This window comes from Simochromis diagramma, unplaced genomic scaffold (assembly GCF_900408965.1).
Source record: "Simochromis diagramma unplaced genomic scaffold, fSimDia1.1 OVJJ01000205.1, whole genome shotgun sequence".
In the NCBI taxonomy this organism is placed as follows: Eukaryota; Metazoa; Chordata; class Actinopteri; order Cichliformes; family Cichlidae; genus Simochromis; species Simochromis diagramma.
The window spans coordinates 3,932,134-3,954,256 of NW_024386782.1; the positions used below are offsets into that span (position 1 = coordinate 3,932,134).

The window sequence follows — 22,123 nt, forward strand, 5'->3', positions numbered from 1 at the left end:
GAGATTTGTGCCATTGTGAGAGAGTGAAATCCAACTCATTTCGAGAGCCGAGTCTACAAGTTATTATAGGAATAATTTATAAATTTGAAAAGCTTAGTTTGGGAGGGGTTTTGTACTTTTTCTGTGCATTTACTAGGACTGAACTCGTAAATCTGAGAGGAGTTAAGAGGCAACACATTCGGACTTTTTAACTGGCAGAAAAGAGCAAAGTGTAGAGCATCAGAGCTGATGTGTGCAGGCTCCTGAGCGAGGCCACACAAACCTGAGAGTAAGTTGTTTTCCACTGAGCGGTGATGTCATGACACCGCCGTTCGAGCGGACTAACAGTTTATTCTGAAAACTGAGCCCGTGTCCCGAGGCTCAGACAAACTATATGCGTCCACACGACGAAAACAGAGCACGCTCGCCAGGGGAAAGAATAAGGTAAGAAATAAGAGAAAGCTGATATTTGGGTTTGAAGATTCTGGGGCACAAAGGCATCGTGAATGTTCACATGCTCTTCAGTAAATCTTTTTAGTTTTTCCTGCACAAAGCTGGATCATGAATGTGAGAGGCCAGCTTTTCTTCTTTTGTGGTGATATTTGATTAGTAGTAGTATGCTCAAGTACTGAGGCAGTCTTTAGTTCAGTGCTTTGGGTTTTAACATTTTCTGTGTTTCACAGGAAAAATATGTATGTATGAAAGTGTTAGACACTATAACTCACTATATGAAGCTTTTAATCTGTGACGTTAAACTGTAGCTTATCAGAGCACAGCGATTAAATAACTTGCACTTTTCATATCATGAACACAATTTACTTTTAGTCATCTGTGCCTTACTTTAGCGAGGCCTAAATACCTTTATGTGTAGAAGAGTATTTTGTTACATCGCTTCAGGGATTGAAAGCGTTATTAAAAACGCAGGTCATGAAAAGAGCTACTCATTTATTGTATTTGAAAGTGAAAATGTGCTCTAACTCTTTGGCCACCCCCTCATCTTATGTCATGTTTGTGGCCGATTAGACTGATACAGCCTGTTTTGATGAGTGAATTATGTGTTTTTTTTATAGCAAGCCCGGAGTTCTCATTTGGAATGAATCACCGCATGAAAGCAGCTGATTGTTTTCTGCAGCAGACACTATTAATCTGTGAGCTCCATTAAAGAAAAACAATCTCCACACTATAATAAGTTGTATAAAGGTTCTTTTTCTTGCAGAATGAGCCTCACCGAGCTCAGATTTCCTCCTGCAAGCGGCACGCACCGGGCTGAGTTTTCTGAAGATGCAGAACTTAGCTCATTAGTGAGCATTACACAAAAAAGGAAATTGTTCACAGTGGCTAAGTTCAGTGTCCAACATGAAAGAATGAACTCCTGCATACCTGAGAGTCTAAGCTTTCCTCAAACTGAGAGCCGAGTGGAGAGAACGGACGCATGGGATGAACAAAAAGCGGCTGCACCGTAAAACAAAGAGGAATGCTGTAAAAGACTTTGCATTTCCAGACAAATTGGAAGGTAGTTTAGGTTCTTCTGATTTAAGGGGGGGTTTGAAGAAGAAGAAAAGGGGCAACGATAGATAACAGCAGGTTGAATCAGTGTGAATTTGCACAGCCCTAATTCTCAGAGGATTTTCAGCACTACATCTCACTTTCTGATGGGGTTATTATGCATGATTTGAGTCACAAGAATACTGGTGTGTCAAATTTGCGCTTTTCTTTTTATTATTTTTGCAGAGCTTAAAAATAGAACCACATCTTGTCAAAGTTGGTGCTTTGGGGAGTGAAATAATGAATCATTTTCCGGGGTGTGTACTCATGTGCCTACTGAACTGGATTCAGTGTGTCTTTGCAGAACTGGCTCAGTCCAGCAGGAACAAGAGTGACACCTAATGACCATCAGCATAACCAAGGATGCCATCAATATCCCCTCGAAACGATCACAACGTGGCAAAAAATGACCACAAACGTGTTTATCAACACACTCGGCAGCATGATTTCAGGAGAAATGATGACATAGAGAGATTATGTGTCCTCATTCATCCATCCAGTGTGTGTGTGTGTGTGTGTGTGTGTGTGTGTGTGTGTTCCTGTCTAGCTATCTTTGTGAGGACCGAAATCTGCATTCTACTATACTTGTGAGAACCAGCAGTCACTTGTGAGGACACACAACCCGATCCTCACATTTTTAAAAGGCGTTTAAAGGCATTTTTGAGGCTCAAAATTGGGTTTTAGTGTCAGGGTTACAATTAGGTTATGGTTAGGTTTATGGTAAGGGTTAGGGTTAGGCATTCATTTGCAGAGATGGGCAGTAACGCGTTACTGCGTTACTTATGACGCGTTACTGCATAAGGGATTACTATTGCAAAAACGGTAATTAGATTACCTTTACTTTCCCGTAGGAACGCTGCGTTACTGCGTTACTAAAACCGTGATTTTTTTGCGTAAGCAAGTGTGACGTTCATGACAACAGCTGTGTGCAGATCAACAGTGGATCATATATCGAGTACGGGAGAGAGTATGAGCGTGCAGCGTTTAAAGCTTGGAAGTACTGACCTTACTTTAAGTTTGATTCCATAAAAAGTGACAAAAACATTAGCGTCCATTAGCATTGTGCGTGGGAAGAAAACTTCTTTTTACAGCGAAAAAAAAAACCCTAAACTCCCAAGCAAGCTCCGAGTGCGCTACCACGTAATGGGAAATTCACAGAGAAACTGCCGTATCCTTCCACTGACCGCTGCGGCACACCTGAACCAGGGTAAACCTCCGCCTACCCTACTCCTGCTTTACAGGTGAAAATAGAGCAAAAGGACCGCTAGTCTTTGATTTTATTTCTTTTCTGCTGTGTTTTACTTGCATCTATTTGAAAGAGTGAGTGTAAACACACAAAAAAAAAATTATGTGCTGGAATGTGCAGAAAATAGGTTTAAATATTAAACAAATTTCTTCCAGTCAGTGAATGTTGCATATAATTAGATTTTTGCTTGATGCATAAAGTTAAAAGATTAAAACTAATTAAAACAAATTTTAAAAAGGGACTTTTTGATTACATTTGATTACATTTTGTATGATGGATTATGTAGAAAAAGTAGAATTGGGCTGAGAGATCTATCGCTTTATCACCTATTCAGGTTGTAAATCGTGTTTTTAAAAAGTAACTAAGTAACTAAGTAATTAATTACTTTTGAAAATAAGTAATCAGTAAAGTAACGGGATTACTTTTGGGGGGAAGTAATCAGTAATTAGTTACTGATTACTTTTTTCAAGTAACTTGACCAACACTGTTCATTTGTAATGGTTAGGGTAAAGGGCCAGGGAAGGCATTATGTCAATGAGGGTCCTCACTAAGATAGCTGAACGGGGTTGTGTGTGTGTGTGTGTGTGTGTGTGTGTGTGTGTGTGTCCTAATTTGTCTCCCTGTGTGGGTGAATCTGGCTGCCTCTGCAGGGAGTCGCTACCAACAGCAGCTGATTTGTGCTGAGTAACACTTTGCGTCGCCTCTCTTCATTCCTCACACGATAATAAGCTGTCAGGGTGTCTCCAAGCGTCTTCACCAAATTGGGATACACCGGCTCCAACACCTCTGCAGTCATTATATACCTGAATGGACAGGCCCTGCGTTAGCATAAGCAAAACTGATCATCATAAGACATGCTATCGATTCTGGACGTCCTCAGTTGTTGAGGTGCCGTGTGAACAATTGCTTTTCACCTTGGGCCATCAGCCTGTGGACTCATGCATTAAAAAAATCTGCAGAGATGTGCAAAAATGAGAAGAGCCTACTCAAAAATGCAATGGAATTTCATATAGATTTTCATTAATTCACTGCAGGTGAGCACAGTGCTACTGTGAACAACAAGAGAGCATTAAAGAGGGTGTACGGTGCATTTTTTTAATTTTTTTTTTAAAAGGTGGGGGCGCGCCCTTTGCTTTCTCTTTCAATGAAACTGTGGTTATAACAGCAGGGGAGTCAAATACACTGGAGCCTGTTTGAGCAGGTGACAGAAAACGTACTCCAGTTTATTTGAAGTAGTGATTCATTAACTTATGTTTAACTGTAAAAAGTCAGATCTTATGTTTCCCCCAAGAACTTTGTGCAGACATTATTATGCATGCATTTGGATGTCACACCCTTTATTATTACACTGTTCGTACAAATGTACAAACCTCCACAGTGGGCTTCATGATTAAACAAAGGCTGCTTCAGGTTTGTATTGATTTGCATAATAATGCACGTGTTGCTTTTTATTGCTTGTTACACGTTGAGTCTCCATATTGAGAACTATAAGCACTGTAGGGTTATTTACAAGCACACAAACGGCTTCAGCAGACCTTAAAAAAGACATGTAATTTTAAATTATCTTATATGAAACTCCTTTTGCACCCACCAAGCATTTTTTAATGTATGGATTTCAACATCTTTGCCATCCTAAACAGCAACTTTATATACGGTATAAAAGAAAAAAAAGAAAGAAGGTGATTTAAAAATATAGTCTTGCTACTTCTTAATTCATAATTTTACATTTTTGTGACATAATGCAGTGTTTTGTGGTGAGTTGATGAAAGAAAACTCGCCTGAAAGCTCTCAGACAGTACTTCTGAAATTGTTCAAATATCTTTAAGACCCACACAGATGCAATCATCAGTATTTTGTAATAAATGGACACATTTGAGGAGAGAAAACAATTTCTGGGGTGGCCTAAACCCTGTTGGTGGCAGCTAAAGCTGTTTTTGCCTTATATACACTGTGTTCCATGTATGTTTGCTCATGTTACAATAAATCAGCGCACCTATTTCTCATTTTCACAGGAAAATATGAAGAAATGAGAGGTCACTCAAGACTTTTTCACAGTACTATATATACAAACAATAAAACACTCCTTACTCACTGCTCAGTCAGTAAAATGAAATAAAGTATCATATAAAGTTTAGCTTTTTCTAACAGGTTACTACTTCTAATGAAATATTGTGACATTATTCCTTTGACTTTTATTGTTAGTACATGGTGTGCGTTCTTCCACTTCTGCATATGTTTGTATTTCTAACTTATGCGTAAAATAGCCTGATTCAAAAGGCTAAAAAAAATCTTTGGTTTACTACCAAACTACGGCATTAGTTCTCAAGGGACACCTAAGACATCCTTCATTTAATCAGTGACTGAGTACCACAAAGGTACTCTCTAGCTAGTTTAAATAGAGACTCAAACTTAATGTCAAACATCAGCAGCCATTTACACAATCAGTAGTTCTCTTTAGCTAGATCAGACTCCCACAAACATTAGCAGCAGCAGCTTTAATTATGTCCTTTTCATCTAATTCTAATCCTATTATTGGTGTTTTCAAACATTAAAAATGTGCTTCAGAAAGTTTTTTTTTTTTTTAATTGATTTTTAAGGGCCTGAGCAGGGAAATAAGGAGCAGTGATAGGTATGTTGATGGTATAATGTAAAAAGTTTTTTGTTTTTTTTTTATTTAATGTGAAAAGAATATTAAATTTATTTTAGGACTAGACACGTACAGACGGCATTAATGAAATGTGTTAGTGATTTCCTAATCCAAGTGAAAACAGAAATATTCTGTAAAAGACGATAAGGAGTGTAAATACAGTAGTTACTGGTTTTAAAAATACATTTAAAAGTGGTGTGAGTTGGTTGTAATACTCCAATTCTCCACTAGATGGAGCTGAAACCCCACGCTCACCTGTGCACACAAATTGGGGCAATTAAAGTTCTCATTCAGTCTGTTAACGTAACTTCTTCTGTGGTTTTCTTTCTTTCTTTCTTTATTTGGTGATGCTTTTGTTTCTTTGCTGTTATTCAAAGATAAATATTTTACAGGTCAGTGACGTACGAAAATATCGACGGGCGTGTTGCTGTTCGTGTGCGTGTGCGTGTGTAGAAATGTAGGAAGTAACGTTAACCTAACTTTCGGACCAGGACGACGCGGAGACGTAAATCCTGAGTTTCTGAACGAAGTTGTGATTTCTAGGAGGAAGGACGACGCCGACCTGCTGGGAAATTATTCTGTCTTCATTTGAAAGTCTCTCTTAACAGTTTCTTGGCTCGCTTTTACTTTAACACTCAGGTGAAGGTAGTTTTTTTGTTTGTTTATTTATTCCTCCTTAAAAGTAGTGTGTTAGGAGTCGGTTAGCGCCAAACGGAGGTGCAGAGATCTTCGTCTTCCCGCGGCTCTGAGCGCCTTTTCTGCTTTTAAAAGATGAAATGAGAGGTTTTGCTCAAAAGGTGAGGCTCGTTTTGGCATTTTAATTCTTTAGTGCTGTTTACCTGTGCGGCTGTTTACTTGGGAATTTAGATGGGAATAGTGGGAACTTAAACACTGCTGTTTGTCCTTCTTTTCCTGATTTTGTGTGTGTGTGTGTGTGTGTGTGTGTGTGTGTGTGTGTGTGTGTGTGTGCGCGCTTACACAGCGGACCCCTGCTGAGGTTTTGGAGCAGTGAGTTATGCTGAGGACTGTCTCTGACTATCAGGATGAGCACTACAGATGGATCTGGGGCCCTAGAGTATGATGAAGAGGCCCGTGTTGTGCAGATTTACCCCAGGGTGTCGTATGACACAGCTGCCTACTGTCCCCTGCAGATCAGTGTTGGGGACACCGTGGCGTTGGTCATCCACAATGCTGTGGTTACTCTGGACCTGGACCCCAACCAGGCATACGACCTGCTGGAGGTGAGGAAGAGCGGGGGAAAGGAGAGGCCGCTGGAGGCAGGGGACTCCCCTTTGGAGCGAGTCCTGCTGTGGCCCAGAGAGGTGCAGAAATGGCACCCTCAGAGCAAAGGGTACTACTTCATCCTGCAGCAGAAGCAGGTCAACAATGGAGGGTGCAGAGCAGAGATCTGCACAGGGGAGTGTGATGACCTCTGCAGCCTCTCCACACTGACTGAGGAGAATGTTCTGGAGGTTTTACGCCAACGCTTCTACAAGCACAAAATCTACACCTACGCCAACAAGATCCTCATCGCCATCAATCCCAATAAGTTCCTGCCTGTTTACTACAACCCCATGTACGTCAAAATGTACGAGAACCAGCCACTGGGAAAACTGAGTCCTCACATTTTTGCCATCGCTGACGTGACCTTCCGCGCTATGCTGAACAGGCAGGCTAACCAGTGTATTGTGATAACTGGTGAGAGTGGCTCAGGGAAGACTGAAAGCAGCAGTTATCTCATTCATTGCTTGACTTCACTCAGCCAGAACATGTACTCCAGCGGGCTGGAAAGGACCATCCTCGGGTCCGGGCCGGTGTTGGAGGTAGGTCACTGTTATGTGATGCTGCTCAAACCACTGATGTAAAAAAAAAAAAAAATTCAAAATAAAAGTTGGAGCAGTCCAGAGTTTGCCCCCCCTCAAAAGAGGCAGAGGCAACAAGATACCAGAGCTTCTCACATAGCACAACATCTGATAAAAATCACCTTCGATTGTTATCATTTAGGTGTAGAAACACTGAAGAATTCACATTGTTGCTTCCTGAGTCACCAAAACAGTTCACCAAGTCGACTGATTCCAACTGCCACAAACATTTTTCACAGCGTCTCTATTACCTGTTAAATATCACTGCAAACTGAATGAGCTAAACCCACGATTGGAAAAAAAATCAGTTCTTGCTTTGTGACATTTGACAAAACACTCAACCTTTTCTTTAAAAGAGAGGTGATTTCCTGGCATGAGAAATTATCACTTTAGATTTTAGATCTTGCAGATAGCAGCACACCCATCTACCTCTCTGGGTTTTTTTTTTTTTTTTTTTCTTTTACTGAAAACATATTTTCAGTATTTCTACCTGTAACCCCAATTTTCTCTCTTTCTCTCCCTCTCTTTTTTTTTTCTTCACCAGCACATACTGCAAACCCCAAATAACATTTTAAGTTTTGTTGAAACATATTAGTTTTGGTTAATTTTAGAGCAGGTGTGTCAAACTTGTTTTAGTTTATGGGTCACACATTGCTTGAGCTGACGGTACAGTGGGGCAAAGCAGTAAAACCACTGTAACATACACTAAATAAAAAAGATAAAAGAAGTGCAAAAAAAAAGTACATTCAAAACCTCCACCTGGGCCATGGCCAAGCCCTTAGAAAGCTGCAGCTATACACCAGACATCAGACGGATTAACAGCAGGGAATGTCTTGACAAATGTGGGGAAACGGTTAAATCTATACATCTTGACACTACTTTCATTAGACTACATTGCACTGTGGTTTGCAAACTGTAAAGTCATAAAACCTTCAGATCAATGGCATTTTTGCCATTGATGGTGGTGTAGTGGTTAGCACTGTCACCAAAGAGAGTGGCTCAGCGTGGTTTACCTGGGGTTCCTGATTCCTCTGTGTGGAGTCCGTGTGCTCTTTCATGTTTCACGTGTAACTAAATGCCCGCATTCACCAAGTGTTATTTGGCACAGATTTTCACACTGGGTGCCCTTTCTAACATGTCCACGATACAGGGATTTGTGTTTTCTCCCGGTCTCAAACCAAGATTTCTTGTATATTATCCGAATGTGTTAGCTGCTACACTGTGGAGTAGGGCTGCCACACACGATTATTTTGATAGTCGACTAGTCACCAATCATTTTTGCGATTAGTCAACTAATCAGATAATGCGTAAAACATACATCTTATTGCACCAGCATGCATCTTCTCTTATATAACTATCATTAGCTTACAGTTTAAGGTATGTGCTAACTAAAAATAAAGACAAGATGATCGTTTATTAAACTTTTAATGAAATTAGCAGATTGTCTCGGTTGAGTTTAATAAAGTCAGCCAGCTACTCCTTGCTATCCAAAATGTAACAGGACGTTGGAGTAAATTCTCGATCATCTCACACTTCTGTTAAATCAGTTGTCTGTTTGACGTTTATCCTACTGCTTTCGGATCTTACAAAGCTTCAAACGACGCGTCGACTACTAAAATAATTGGTCGTCAATGATTTTGATTGATTTTGTAACCAGTTGGGAAGTGGTTCCTGGCAGTTGCAAAGTGAAATTGGAGGACAAAGGGGTGCTTCACTGAAAACTTCTGTGATTGGTTTGGTAGCTAGCAGACTATCGCAGGCACCAATAGATGTCGACTTGTCAGTTTTTGTGCTATTTGTTCAAGTTTCACCTCAGCTTGCAGCATAAACAAGCATTTGCAGGCCTGCAAGTTTGACAATTTTGGTTTTTAGAGAGTGATTATGTCATCTCACTAGCAGACTAATGCTGATCATTTGATTCTGCTGCTGTGAGTGACGTGACTAAAGCAGAAAGATTGCTTCAAGCTGAGGTCTGACTTGTGCTGATACGAGTTTTCTGATAGATGAGGGTGATTTTTGTTTTCTTATCCTTTTTTAGACATGCAAATGAAATGCAGAATGTTCCAAATAGTGAAACCACTGACTAGTAACTTCCTGCAGCAGAAACCTCAGCTTAATCAAGAAAAACCACAAAAAAATTCAGCTCTAAAGGAAGCTCCTGTAATCATTTACTAGTGAAAAGCTCTGAAGAGCTATTAATACCATCACATTAGAATAGGAAAACAAATGAGCTTTGCTTTTTTTGTTTGTGATCTATTTGTTTTGCAAACATGTCTCACATCAGGACATCATGACATCTCACATCAGGATTTACATGAAGCTCAAACAATTTCCCAAAATCTGAAGGCACCAGAAAGTAAAGCAAAGTCTGCCGGCTGGGAATTCCCACTTCTTTTTTTTCTTTTTTTTTACCCACCGCTGTAGTTTCACTGTAGTCTGTGTTGTTTCTACCAGCGTCATGCTACAGTGTCCGTGTAAATGAGTAACGACACATTTCCCACTTGCTTTCTGTTTCATTTGCCTGTTGCACAATTGCACAGTGCATGACAGAGAGCAGACATGAAACTAGGCCAGATGCTTTTCCTCTTTTAAACGTGTCTAAGTGTGTGTTGTATTTGCTCAAGGACTGAGAGGAGTTCGCTGACTTGGTGACAGAGATTTGCTTAAATCTCTCCCAGCTACCAAAATGTGTAAGAATGCTCTGTTTGAGTTTATGTACAGGCTTTATCTCTCTGTTGGTACAGCAACTAACCTCATACAAAGGATATCATCCCACTTTGTTTCCGATTATGCACGCACACATACATTCACACACCCACATGCAAACACAATCCCAAAGGACCAGCTTTTCACTGGACAGTTGCTAAATATGGATTCTTCTTCGCTCTAAACAAGTTGAGCGAGTTTCTCCTTCCAACAGGTTGCAGCATAAATATTTTTCCTGTTAGCTGAGCTTTACCTCCTTTTATAGTGTGTTGTGCTCTGTTCCCAAAAAGCTTATGGGGAAGCGCCGATTTAGCTGTGTGGTTTATTTAGTATATCTTTATTTGTGTTTACTGTGGTTTATCTGTTGTATTTTATTTCTTTATTTTTTTTTAACCATCAAAATGTTGAACAATTTTTACTGATGTCTGAGTTGTCACGCCACCGTGTTTACCACAGAAAGTCTGGCCTTGCAGCAGGAAAAAGGCACTCTTGTAGCGATCCGGATCAGTTGACGTTAATCTCTTTCGGGGGGGGGGGGGGTTATTGTTGTGTAGTTAAGCCGCTGGGATTTCCTTGTATGCATGAGTCACGCCTCAAGACTTGTTCCTTTTTATCTAAAATCTGAAAATATTGGGCCTTCTGTTTTTTCCCTGTAACTTTCAGTGTTATCTCAACTGTTGTTGGCACGTAGTGGAAAGTACACCTAGCTTTGATCTTCCTGATGCTAGGAAACTGCTACTGACTTCAGACTATTTGTCATGTGTCATTAAAATCTGCAGTCTTTAGTCCGCAGATGACAACACCTTGCATTATCCAGAAATGGTGAATGATTGATTGGGTAGGTATTGGTGATCAGGAATGAGATTGCTGAGCTCCACTGGGAGGATTTGCAGGGTGTTGTCTGTAAGGGAATGAAACAGAGTAGAGAAAAGAAACAGGAACGTGTCAGAACGTGCTTGGGCAGGCCTGCTGCTAAACATAAAGAACAAAGTATAAATCACTTTTCTCCCTCTCTGTATCCCTCTGCTCTCTAATAAAGGCACTCTTTCAATCCATGCCCCTGGTTAGTTTAATCCATGGATCATGGATTTTCACAAGTCCACATATCGAAGGAGATTACAGATTATTTGAAGCTGTTCTCTGTCCCATTTTCCCCTTTTCCGCCTTCAGTATTCCACAGTCCATTTGGCACCAGTTCCATTACTTATTTTGATTTGCAAGTCAGCAACTGCGACATTTAGGTGTTCACTGGTAAACATGAGCTAAGCCAACCATTCCTAGTGTGGGAATTGGCCCCCAAAAAAGGAGAAGTTAAATGAGCAGGATTTCGAGAGCGTTTAGATGATGTGCTTGATGTATTTTACATGATGAACGTGTCTGTCTGTCTCAGTGTTTGTTTCTTTGCCCAAGTCTTGGTCTAGGACAATCAAACGTGACAAAAATCTCAGGCCCCTGATGGTTATTAACTATATCAGACATTATCATGTCATTTTGTTGCCTAGCAATCACCTAGCATTGTGATTATATTAGCTGCATGATAGCATTTATGTACCTATAGCAATAAAAGCACCAAACCATTTTTTTTATTGTCATGACAGTAACCTCTCACCTGTACTGTCAAAAGCCAAATCATACAAGCTTAAAGCAACGTGCTAGGTGATTTTTTTTTTTTTATTCTTTTACATATAACCATCCTCTACCACACTTTTCTTTTTTCTTTTTGCTTTAGTTAGTGTGATTACGTATATTAGTTTGCTAACAGAACAAATAAGTCAAACAGTACTGTATTATGCAAATGCATTAGTCAAATAAAACAAGACAGAACGTTGCTGCTGTTGATATAATATTCATATTCAAATCAGCGGTGAAAGGTGTCGCAGACTGTCTGCACACAAGCTGGAGAACCACAAAATTTAATGAAAGAATAAAATAACTACTCCAAAATCTGAGGAATTTTTGACATTAATGCCACGTTTTTTCGTGTATTAGCAACTTTATTTTTATTGTCATCAATTATAATTTCATTTCCAATTTTTTTTGTTTTTAATCAGGATCTCCATCAGCTTCAGTCTAAGCTGATCTACCTGGGATCTGTACACACACCATCCAACAGCCACGGCACATAAACATGAAAGAAGCAGGTTCCTCTTACACAAGCAGCATTGAGTTTCATAGACACAACAATAAGAAATTATTTTTAAAAAACACCTGCATTAGAGTCAATACATAATCACTCTACAGACATAACGTATTCTCCAGTATAATTTATATTTCATTATATCACTGCATGTCCCATTTACATATTTATACTTTGCACTCATATTCACACAGCACATATACATCCTGTCTCCATCAACTGTCTTCTGTATTCAGATAACTTTAATTACAGTTCTTGCTGGTTTCGGTAATACTGCTTTAAATTGTGAATGGGCTGGTAGTCGGTCCAACAGTGAGCCGGCCCAATTTACCATGAACTTTCTTTGAAAAGGACCAGAACAGATAACACGACACGGCATTTAAAACCTGTTTCATAATCTTAGCACTGCTTGAAAAATAATAAACTATAAAATGTATTAAAATTTATCACTGAAATTTTCTTCTTCTTCTTTCATGAAGAATAAAAAAAACAGCTTATTTTTTTACATTTGCATGTCCTCAATGTGGAAAAAAAAGTTCCCCATTATAACTTCTTTCACTTCTGGTATTTCCCACTATGGTAATTGCTTTTTCTCAAGGCTAATTCATAGAGACCAACCTCACAAGCGTCTACATATCTACCTGAATTAGTACCTCCATTATCTTTGGGTCTATAAAGGACCTCCATCTTTTTTCTGCATATCACGGGTTCTCTGAGTTTTGACGAGTGAGTGCACATTTCCAGCATGTGATTGAGGATGGGAGAGGAAGAATACCTGGTCTTTGTTATGTTCACAGATTGGTGGTTTACTGTAATGACTGTGATTTTTGTTCTGGTTTTCTTTACACCATCTGCGTTTGTCAGTGTTGTGATGGTTAAGTTAAAATTGTTACCCGTGTTAGAGGGAGCAGCTCGTTACACTGAGTCTTGATCCCAGTATAAAGTCTTTTTATTTATACTTTATACTGCATACCAGCTATCTTTTTGTCTCTCCACATACCTTTTATTTTTTCCCAGCTGCATCCACCAACATTATTTAGTTGCCTTTATTCTTTATGTGAAATTGATTCATCTGAAATTTAAAAGGCAATTTGATAGTCTGTCGAAATTTACATGGGTGTAATTTTGAGAACTTTTCAGTGATTTTTAAAGTTGTTCCTCCTGGCATGTGATCAGAGCCGTGTGCGTATCTAGCTCACTGTCTGCACCGCTGCTCTGACCTGTTAGGACATGACCGTCAGCCGAGCAGATAAAGAAGGGGTGTTAGTTTAGTTTGTCCCTCAGACATCCCAAACTGTTCTCACCTGGGCCTGATTAGGAAAAACTATTTAATCACTACCCAAAAAAATGCAGACAGTTACCTTTCTTTGAGTGTGAAGAAACGTAATTAATTCCCGTAAACATCGCCCATTACAACAAAACCTGAACAGCCTGAGGTTCCTAAGAAAGAGCAATTGAATCATGACTTTTTAATGTCACAGTCATCATGCTAAAAATACAGTGACACAGACAATTTATCATCCTTACTTCAGTGGCAGGGTGGTGACTTTGTCTTTAAAACAGTCAAACTGACCTAAGTGCTCTGATTTGGCTTAAATGAGCAGCCCCCAAAACTTTGCTTTCCTTTTTAGAAAGTTTTCAAATAATCTGGGGGGACAAATTGGACCGTTTGGTAGACAGAATCCATGTGCGTCTCACTCTGTCGCACATGCATGCAAGCTTTAGATGGTTGGCATGGATGAGTCAGCAGCATCTATTAAGTGACAAACAATTATGGGCCTTTATCTGAGACTTTTAATAGCGGGACTAAGAAGAGACCTGATAACCGTGACAGTGGTCATAAAATTCCTTCGAGGAAGGGAAATAAATCTTAGTTTAATTGATAACAAATATAAAAGACAAAAAGACGGTGGTATAAGAACCAGCTGATGTTGAGAATTTTAAAAGGATGCATTAATCAGCGCTTAGCTGATAGGTTTTAGTTTTTGAATAAACATTTGTGAGGTTGAGCAACAGCAGGCAGAAAATACCAGCCAACAAAGAAGGAACTGGGCCTTAAATGACAGCAAATCTCTTTTCTTTCTCTTTTTTGTTTTAGTTTTTATGAACTCATGAGCCAAACACAATTTCAATGAGCTTCTGTTCTCAGTGCTCCTGCTTGTAATAGAGATGAACAGCTGTTAGCGACCTCTCTGAGCAAAACAGGTTAAATATGTGCAGAAAACACAAAAACAGTTTATAAAGTGAAGGTGCTTTTTTGCTTTCCTTTTTGTGTTCACTCCTGATTTATAAGATGGGCCCTGAAGCACAACTCATTTACACCAACTCTATCCATGTCATTACATAAAACCGACTAATGGTAACAGTAATCTGCCATCCACAAACCTACATTTACTGTGTTTGGGTGCCAGTGTTTGTGGAAAACTTGCCGATAAATTAGTCTGTTTATTTTACTGAAAACTGATGTTCTTTATGTTTTAAACAGGCCTTTGGCAACGCCAAGACCACAAAGAATAACAACTCCAGTCGCTTTGGGAAGTTCATCCAGCTCAACTACCTGGAAAGTGGTGTCATCAGAGGGTAAAACGCCCTTTGTTTTTCTCATGGACTACCTCTGATTGAGTCGTGTCTCTTCAAAGTTAACCGTTTGTTTCATAGTAGTTTTTCTTCCAGTGTCACAAAAGAACAATTGCAGCTTCATGGGTTTTGTTGACGTTCTCTTCCTTTGTCTCTCGTTCAGGGCCGTTATTGAAAAGTACCTACTGGAAAAATGCCGTGTGGTGACCAGAGATAAGAGTGAGAGGTATAAATAAGACTCAAATAGAATACAAGATTCAAACATGTGCAATTTTTAGAAAATCTCTTCTGGCAATAATCATGTTCACACCACTCCCCAATTTGTACAAGAAACCTCATGTCTACCATAGCCCAATAAAAGCGCTGAGTCATTAGGAAAGTTGAAGTCAAAATTGCTTCTCCTGCAGAAACTTCCATGTGTTCTACTATCTGCTGATGGGCGCGTCCAAAGACGAGCAGGAGGAGCTACATCTTCTAAAGCCACAGGATTATCGCTACCTCAAACAGGTACCTTTGATCCACAGGCTTTACAGCAGCAGTGAGAGAGAAAGTGGAAGACCAGCTTAAATACATGCCATATATAACGTTATCAAATGCGTGAAAACCAGCGAGATATGTTTTATGGAAACAGACCTACAGGGTCTTGAAACTTCTTGGAAGTAAAGAGAAGCCTGTGAAAGCAGCTGCAGTATAATTAATAAACAGATATTCACATGAAGCTAAAAAAAAAACTACACTTTAATTGCACTTAACACCACACATGCTTTTCCTCCAAATAATATTACTATACGGAGGACCTAAGAACGTGTCTGACATGTTCGTTACTTTTCTCACTGACTCTTTTACCCTCGTCTCCCTGTTTATAGATGTAGATTTAACTGAAATTACAGGTTAGCCACCTGATAAGAGTGTCTCCTGTTTATTGCATCAACCAGGGAAAATTGATATTCCCATTTATATTTTTTAATTTTTTAGCAGCTTTTATATTTTAATGATGGTAAACATTTGTTTTTATATGTTTTCCTTATTATAGTCATGTGACATTCATCTGTCGTGTGTCATAGCCAGCAGCCCATAACTTGAAAGGAAGGTGACTGGATTTTGTGGCAACATTGACTCATACTATGTCACCACACAATGCAACAGTAACTGCAATGCTACAAACTGGAGTAAAAGTAATCCAATTCAGTTTCATTTCTATAGCAATAACAGCAATAGCTATCTGTAGGGGCTGAAAACATGCCTTCTATGTGAGGATGAAGAGGAACCATAACCCTAAAAAGAGCCCCTGGTACACCACCAACCTGTTCATGTCTCTAATTGTTTTTCCTCTCGTGGCGACACACCCACTGAGGAACAAACGCTGGGTAATGGCGATTCTGTTTTGAGACATGTTAAGCTAGAGACACCAGCCGTAGTGAATTGTCGTTTAAGAACCAGAGCAGGGGACAGTGAAGGGACTTGAACCTGCTGGCCAACGATAAACATAAATGTTGTGTCAGTGTAGATGTGTATGTATGCTTTACCTGAGGTTGTTCATTATGCAGCTGCTGTACAGGAAATAAACATCTGTTCACGTAAAGCTGAAAAACTGCACTTTTAACTGAAACACTGCCTGTGCTTCTCCACTAAATTACATTATTAAATGCAGGACTTAAGAACAAGTCTGGCATGTTTGTTTATTTTTCACTGACTCTTTTACCATTGTCTCCCTGTTTATAGATGTAGATTTAACTAAAATTACAGTTTAACCACCTGAAAAGAGTGCTTGTACACTCAGACATGCGCAGACTGTTTTCCTTCGTGGTGATGAAGGGAAATGCTGGGCTGGCATGTAAAAGGGCATTTATTCTTCCAGGACCTGAAGCTCAGTAAAGGACCTCTCCAACAGCCAAACCCATGACATGACATTGACCAATAAGATGAAAGGAAGAAAAATCTGGTCAAAATTTGTACTTGTAACTCTAAACTTGCACACAAGAAAAGGGACTTGAGCGCAGAGTTTTACACGTAGTTTTTTGCTTTCTGTGTGCAACCTGTGCGACCTTGACAAAAATATTTTTAACTTGTATAAATATTTTTTACAAACAAAAATCTTTTTTACACGCACACAAATTCTCATCTAAAGATGCACAAACATCAAATTTTCAGATATTTTGGTTTACAAGGTTACAAAACTCAGTTCACAAGTACGCATTTGATTTAGAAGTACAAATTATTTATTACCACAATTTGAGCCCATAGTGCAGCAGCTTGTATTCTGCCAGTGTATACATCTGCCACTGCTCTCGTGTTCTTTCCTCTAATAGTTCGTTCACTGTGAAGACGCGATTACTGCTGAAGTCTTGTACGTATCAGAAAAAGCGACTTTTGCTCAGTATTTCAAGTCCAACATGATCAGCTTAGTTTCACTCATGAAGACGTGCCAGTGCACAAGTATACATGGAAACAACAGCGTTACCCACTGCAATACAGACTCTATACCTGTGCATGCACACAAAAAAATCCACACAGAAAGCATTTGATCTCAGCGTTACTGAGTTAAACCAAACATACAGGTTTGTGCATTCCTCAGTTTGCATGTTCTTGCATGATGCAGTGTGTGGATTCTTATATAACTACATCCATAAACATCTGTCTTTGCTTAACATGTATTTGTGTTCTGCATGTTCCACAGGAAGACCTGCTTTTAGACGATGAGGAGAAACTTGGGCAAGAGTACAGGAGGCTCCATCAAGCTATGGAGATGGTTGGGTTCCTGCCCTCCACTAAGAAACGGTATGTATGATAATGATAGAAAGAGCTAAAATGCTACAGACTAGAATAAAAGTTATACTATACTAGTGTCAGTAACAGGTCAGAGCTTGTCCGAAAGTACCTGGCAGCCTCGGGACAAGGCATGTGCAGAAAAGCAAAAACAACATAGTTTGTATGCTGTTCAGGTTGGTTTCCCTGACAAAAAAAACACCCACAGCAATTCATAGTTTGAAAAGGTGGGAAGTTTAAAAAACAAAAGTAGTAATAAAGGGTTTCATAGATTTGGTCATGATTAACTCTTTTTTTTATATTGAAGGAGGTGCAGACTTACACATGCAGCTTGCTTTTAAGCTTTTTTCTTTTAAGATAATGTGAAGCACTGGATGTCCCAAAAGGCAGCACTGATATATTTAGAGCAACAAAACAATGTTAAATATGCCACCAGTTCATCAGTGATGTGTGGATGAGATTGAGGGGGGAAAAAAAGTTTAAACAGTAATGTAAAAGTAATTGTGTGTCCTTTGGCTGTCTCATTTGGTCTTGGGCACAACTAGATTAACTTTGCATGGTTCACAGTTTTAAGTAATCCGTATTTAGCTCATACGTTTGTTTTGTGGGTTTTGCTGAGATGACTACATTGAAGATGTTGCCAGTGTCATTTAGAGCAATCTGAGGTTTTAAGGAACACTGACCACCTTTAATATGAACACTTAAAAAGTAAAAAAACCAATGAATTTTCTTCTACTTATTTAATTAAAGGGGCGGAGGCCTGGTGCCTGCCCCAAGACAGGCCCTTGGGTTTGAATCCATCTGTGTGGACTTTGCATGTTCTCTCCAGGTGCTCCAGCCTCCTCCCACAATCCATTCAGGTCTTTGGACTGTGGGAGGAAGCAGACGAGGATGAATAGACAGATTATATTACGGATACAGATTATATTGAAATTGAAATTCTGTGATATTATATGACAAAGTGGACATTTGGTTCATACATTTGATAAGATTAACTGACTGTGTTTGTGTCCAATGTGCAGCATATTTTCCATCCTCTCCGCCATCCTCCACTTGGGTAACGTCACATTCACTCAGTCAGAGGACCCTCCGCGTTTGGAGGTTGGACCTCCTGAAGTCTTGTCTATACTGTCAGACCTGTTGAAGGTATGATCAGAAACAGCCGATTTAGTGTTACTGCAGTGTACTGCGTACTGCTACATTTGTAATGGTCACTTGAAAGGGTCCAGTTAAGTTCCAGAGAAAATGAAAACTAAACTGCGTCAGTGTGGTTTGTAAATAAACATGTCTCAGTCTGTAATTTTAGTGGCATTTGCAGAAGATTGAAGAAATGCCTCAATACTTATGTATTTCTTTTTATTTCCAGGTGGAAGAGGAATCACTGGTGAATACTTTGATCAAGAGAAAAATGATAACTGCCAGCTTCACCATAGCTTTCCCGTACACGCTAGATGAGGTAGTTTAAATGTTAACTTGATCTTTAATTTTACAAGTCAACTTTTATTGCCTTCTTCCTACATTAACGTCACATTTTAATCATCAGCTATATAGAAGAGAGAGATGATGCCACCCTGATGTCACCCAGTAGTTGGTTAGTTTCTTTTTAGGAAGCCTCAAGCCTCAGCATGTTCAGCGTCATCATCAAGATGACTAGACTCTGTGTATGGAAAAAAAAAAATCCAAAATTAGTCTCCATTCTGATTCTTACAGGAACCAAGATTTACAAAACAAAACTCATGAGGAAAAGTGTTGCTAAGATTATAGATCAAGGGGCTTGAGCCCTGTTTCTCTCATAGACTTTTATAGAATTAAACCCCTAAAACAGTGGTCCCCAATATTTTCATGGACCGTCCTTTAATGTGTAGCAGATAAATACAACAATACGACCAAGACAAAAACTGTGGTGTTTTGTAAATATAATAATAAACGCAAATTCAGTGTGTAACTGTGTAACTTTATTAGCAGCGTCCATATTACCAGTTGAAAACACGCCTCAACCAAATTCCATAACAAGGCAACATTAGTGATTCAGCAATTCCAAGATGAGCAATCATTTGCTGTTGGTTACTGTCACCGCAATCACTCGTGATGCTAGTATTATGTGACTGTAATGTTATGCTCCTGTGCTTTCAGGCCGTCGCAATGCGAGACTCCATGGCCCAATCTTTATACGGCGCTCTGTTTGACTGGATCATCCTTCACATCAACCATGCGACCATGAACAGACGAGACATGGAGGAGTCCGTCTCAGTGAGTCGCATGATTCAATATAATAACGATATAATTGAGATGAAAAGCCTTTCCTTACTTTTCCATGTCCAAATTCATTCCTGCCAGGCTGCTTCACTTTAGATTCATTTAGTTGGTTTTTTTTTATACGATTAGATTCAAATAAATCCATTAATATATGTGTGCTTTTTTTTTTTTTTTAAATGGAACAGGTCTATGTAATATTTAGCTCATAAATTAACACTTTTGAGTATGGTGCCTTTGAATTTGTCTGCATTGCTGTTTTGTTTTTAGTGTTTGTCCATCGGTGTCCTGGATATGTTTGGGTTTGAAAACCTCCAGTCAAACAGTTTTGAGCAGCTGTGCATCAACTACGCCAACGAGACACTGCAATGTTACATCAACCACAACATCTTCAGGCTTGAGCAAGTAGGTTTATTTATACACATTTACAACAAGAAAAAGTTCTTTTCATTATTATAACTGGACACACCATACACGTGCGCTTAACTGGCAAGTTCTGAAATACGTTCTTCTTCACAGCTTTTCACACACACACACACATATGTTTTACAACATACACTCAATGGCCACATTTTTTTCTGTTTTTCTCTTTTCTTTACTTTCAAATCAAAGAATATTGAGCAGTCAGACAACAAATTGAATATGTGCAATAAATTTCAATTTACTATCATTGCAACACTGTGTTACTAACGGCATTCCTGAGCTTGGAAGGCTGATTCACAGTAACACATGACGTGATTGCGTAAATGTGTTGTGATAAATGCCAGGAGGAGTTTGTGGAAGAGGGCATTGTCTGGAAAAACATCGAGTTCAGCGACAACACCGACTGTGTTCAGCTGTTCGACAAGAAGTCGATCGGACTCTTCGACCTGCTGGAGAAGGAGAGCAAGTAAGTGAACTCATACTACTGTAGACCTTATTAATTTAATTTTCATCTATATTTTTTTTTTTATTTAAAATCAGTTTCCATAGTTCATTTGCTTGTTGAAATTATTGTTTTGTTACATAAAAATGTCTAATTAGTTCAGGTGTTCGTTTTACACTCTAATTAGACTGTCAAGACACAGAAAATGTTTCAGTACTTAAAAAACACCTCAGGCTGGCTGTGTAGGGAAAAAAAACTATGACATGTTTTTTTTTAAAATATTGTTTGTTAGTTTTTATTTTTTTATTTTTTTATTTTTTTTTACTTTTGCTAAAATGTATTTTAAAACTAGTGTGAAATCTTAGTTTAGTTTTTGTTAATATTGGTGGTGGGGGGGTTAAAGAAACAAATAAAATTTACATTATTGAAACTATTTAATTGTTTAATTACAAGGTAATGTAGTTAAAATAGAAATTTTGTATTAATGAATAGCCTATAATGACAATTATAACTTCGGTGAGGACACACTTTATACTTTAGTTATGTATTAGCAGACGAGTTAAACTTTTTGCCTTTTGCATCACGTCATTTGTTACCAAAAATATACTGAAATCAAAGAAGTATCCGAGAGCACAAACCTCCAGCGAGGCAGCTCACATTCTGGGAAGTTTTAATTTTATTTTGCACATATTCAGATTGTTTTGTTTCATTTTCGTTTTTCTTCACACTTTAAGAAGTTTTTAGTGCAGTAAAAACAAGTTCAGACGGGCTTTTATTTGACCTGGTGAAAGACACATTGATATACGTGACATAATTCTGTGTGTAATCATTGTTTGTTTTTTTTTAATGCGGCTGTAGTTCATGTGTAGCGTTCATTTAATTGTAGTAAAATTCATTCAAGTGTTCGGTAATTAATATTAATTAATTAAATAAAAATTCAGTTTGAATTGTTTTTCGGGCAAATCACAGCTAATAACAGGTAGAGATGATTCAGTTCATCACAGTATACTTTCTGTATTGTCAGTCTAGCAAATATGCCAGAACCAACTCTTCTTTTTAAAATGTAATTATTTCTCTATGTAACGTCAGTTTAAAAAAAAAAAAAAAACACTATGGGATGAAATGATTTTTTTTATTTATTTTTGCGGTTGCCTTTATCTCGTCTTACCATTGTTTAGTCGTACTTTTATTCCATATGTCAGCGGTCCCCAACCCCCAGGAGTCGTTTGGTGCTGGGCTGCGAGAGTTGAGGCTTTCAGGTCTTCAGGGTTTTTATTGGTTTTTAATCTTTTTTTTTAGCGTGTTTTTATTTATTTATTTATTTAATTTTTTTGCGTTTTTTATCGTTAACTCCGTTTTCCTGGGTCTTTTCCTGGGTGTTATCAATAAATCCTCTTTTTTTTTTTTTTTTGTTGTTGTTGTATTTATCTGCGACACCTTAAAGGCCGGTCCGTAAAAATGCTGTTGGACATAAACTGGTCCGTGGCCCAAAAAAGGCTGGTGACCGCTGCCTTATGTCATGTATTTTTCTTTCTCACTG

General features: G+C 38.7%; 1 protein-coding gene across 4 annotated transcripts in view; it reads left to right on the forward strand.

Moving 5' to 3' along the window:
* The first annotated feature begins 5,756 nt into the window (after positions 1-5,756).
* myo9b (myosin IXb) overlaps positions 5,757-22,123 on the forward strand; it is a 31,345-nt gene continuing 14,978 nt past the window's right edge. For 2 of the 4 annotated variants that reach the window (XM_040017137.1, XM_040017128.1), the window contains exons 1-11: positions 5,759-6,214; positions 6,400-7,240; positions 14,608-14,702; positions 14,863-14,925; positions 15,107-15,206; positions 17,377-17,477; positions 18,488-18,611; positions 18,832-18,921; positions 19,599-19,715; positions 19,989-20,123; positions 20,486-20,607. In XM_040017137.1, coding sequence (XP_039873071.1) covers positions 6,461-7,240; positions 14,608-14,702; positions 14,863-14,925; positions 15,107-15,206; positions 17,377-17,477; positions 18,488-18,611; positions 18,832-18,921; positions 19,599-19,715; positions 19,989-20,123; positions 20,486-20,607 — 1,727 coding nt within the window. In that variant the 5' untranslated portion in view covers positions 5,759-6,214; positions 6,400-6,460. Of the gene's footprint in view, positions 6,215-6,399; positions 7,241-14,607; positions 14,703-14,862; positions 14,926-15,106; positions 15,207-17,376; positions 17,478-18,487; positions 18,612-18,831; positions 18,922-19,598; positions 19,716-19,988; positions 20,124-20,485; positions 20,608-22,123 lie in introns of all 4 variants that reach the window. The other 2 variants (XM_040017146.1, XM_040017119.1) reach the window with 2 other exon arrangements.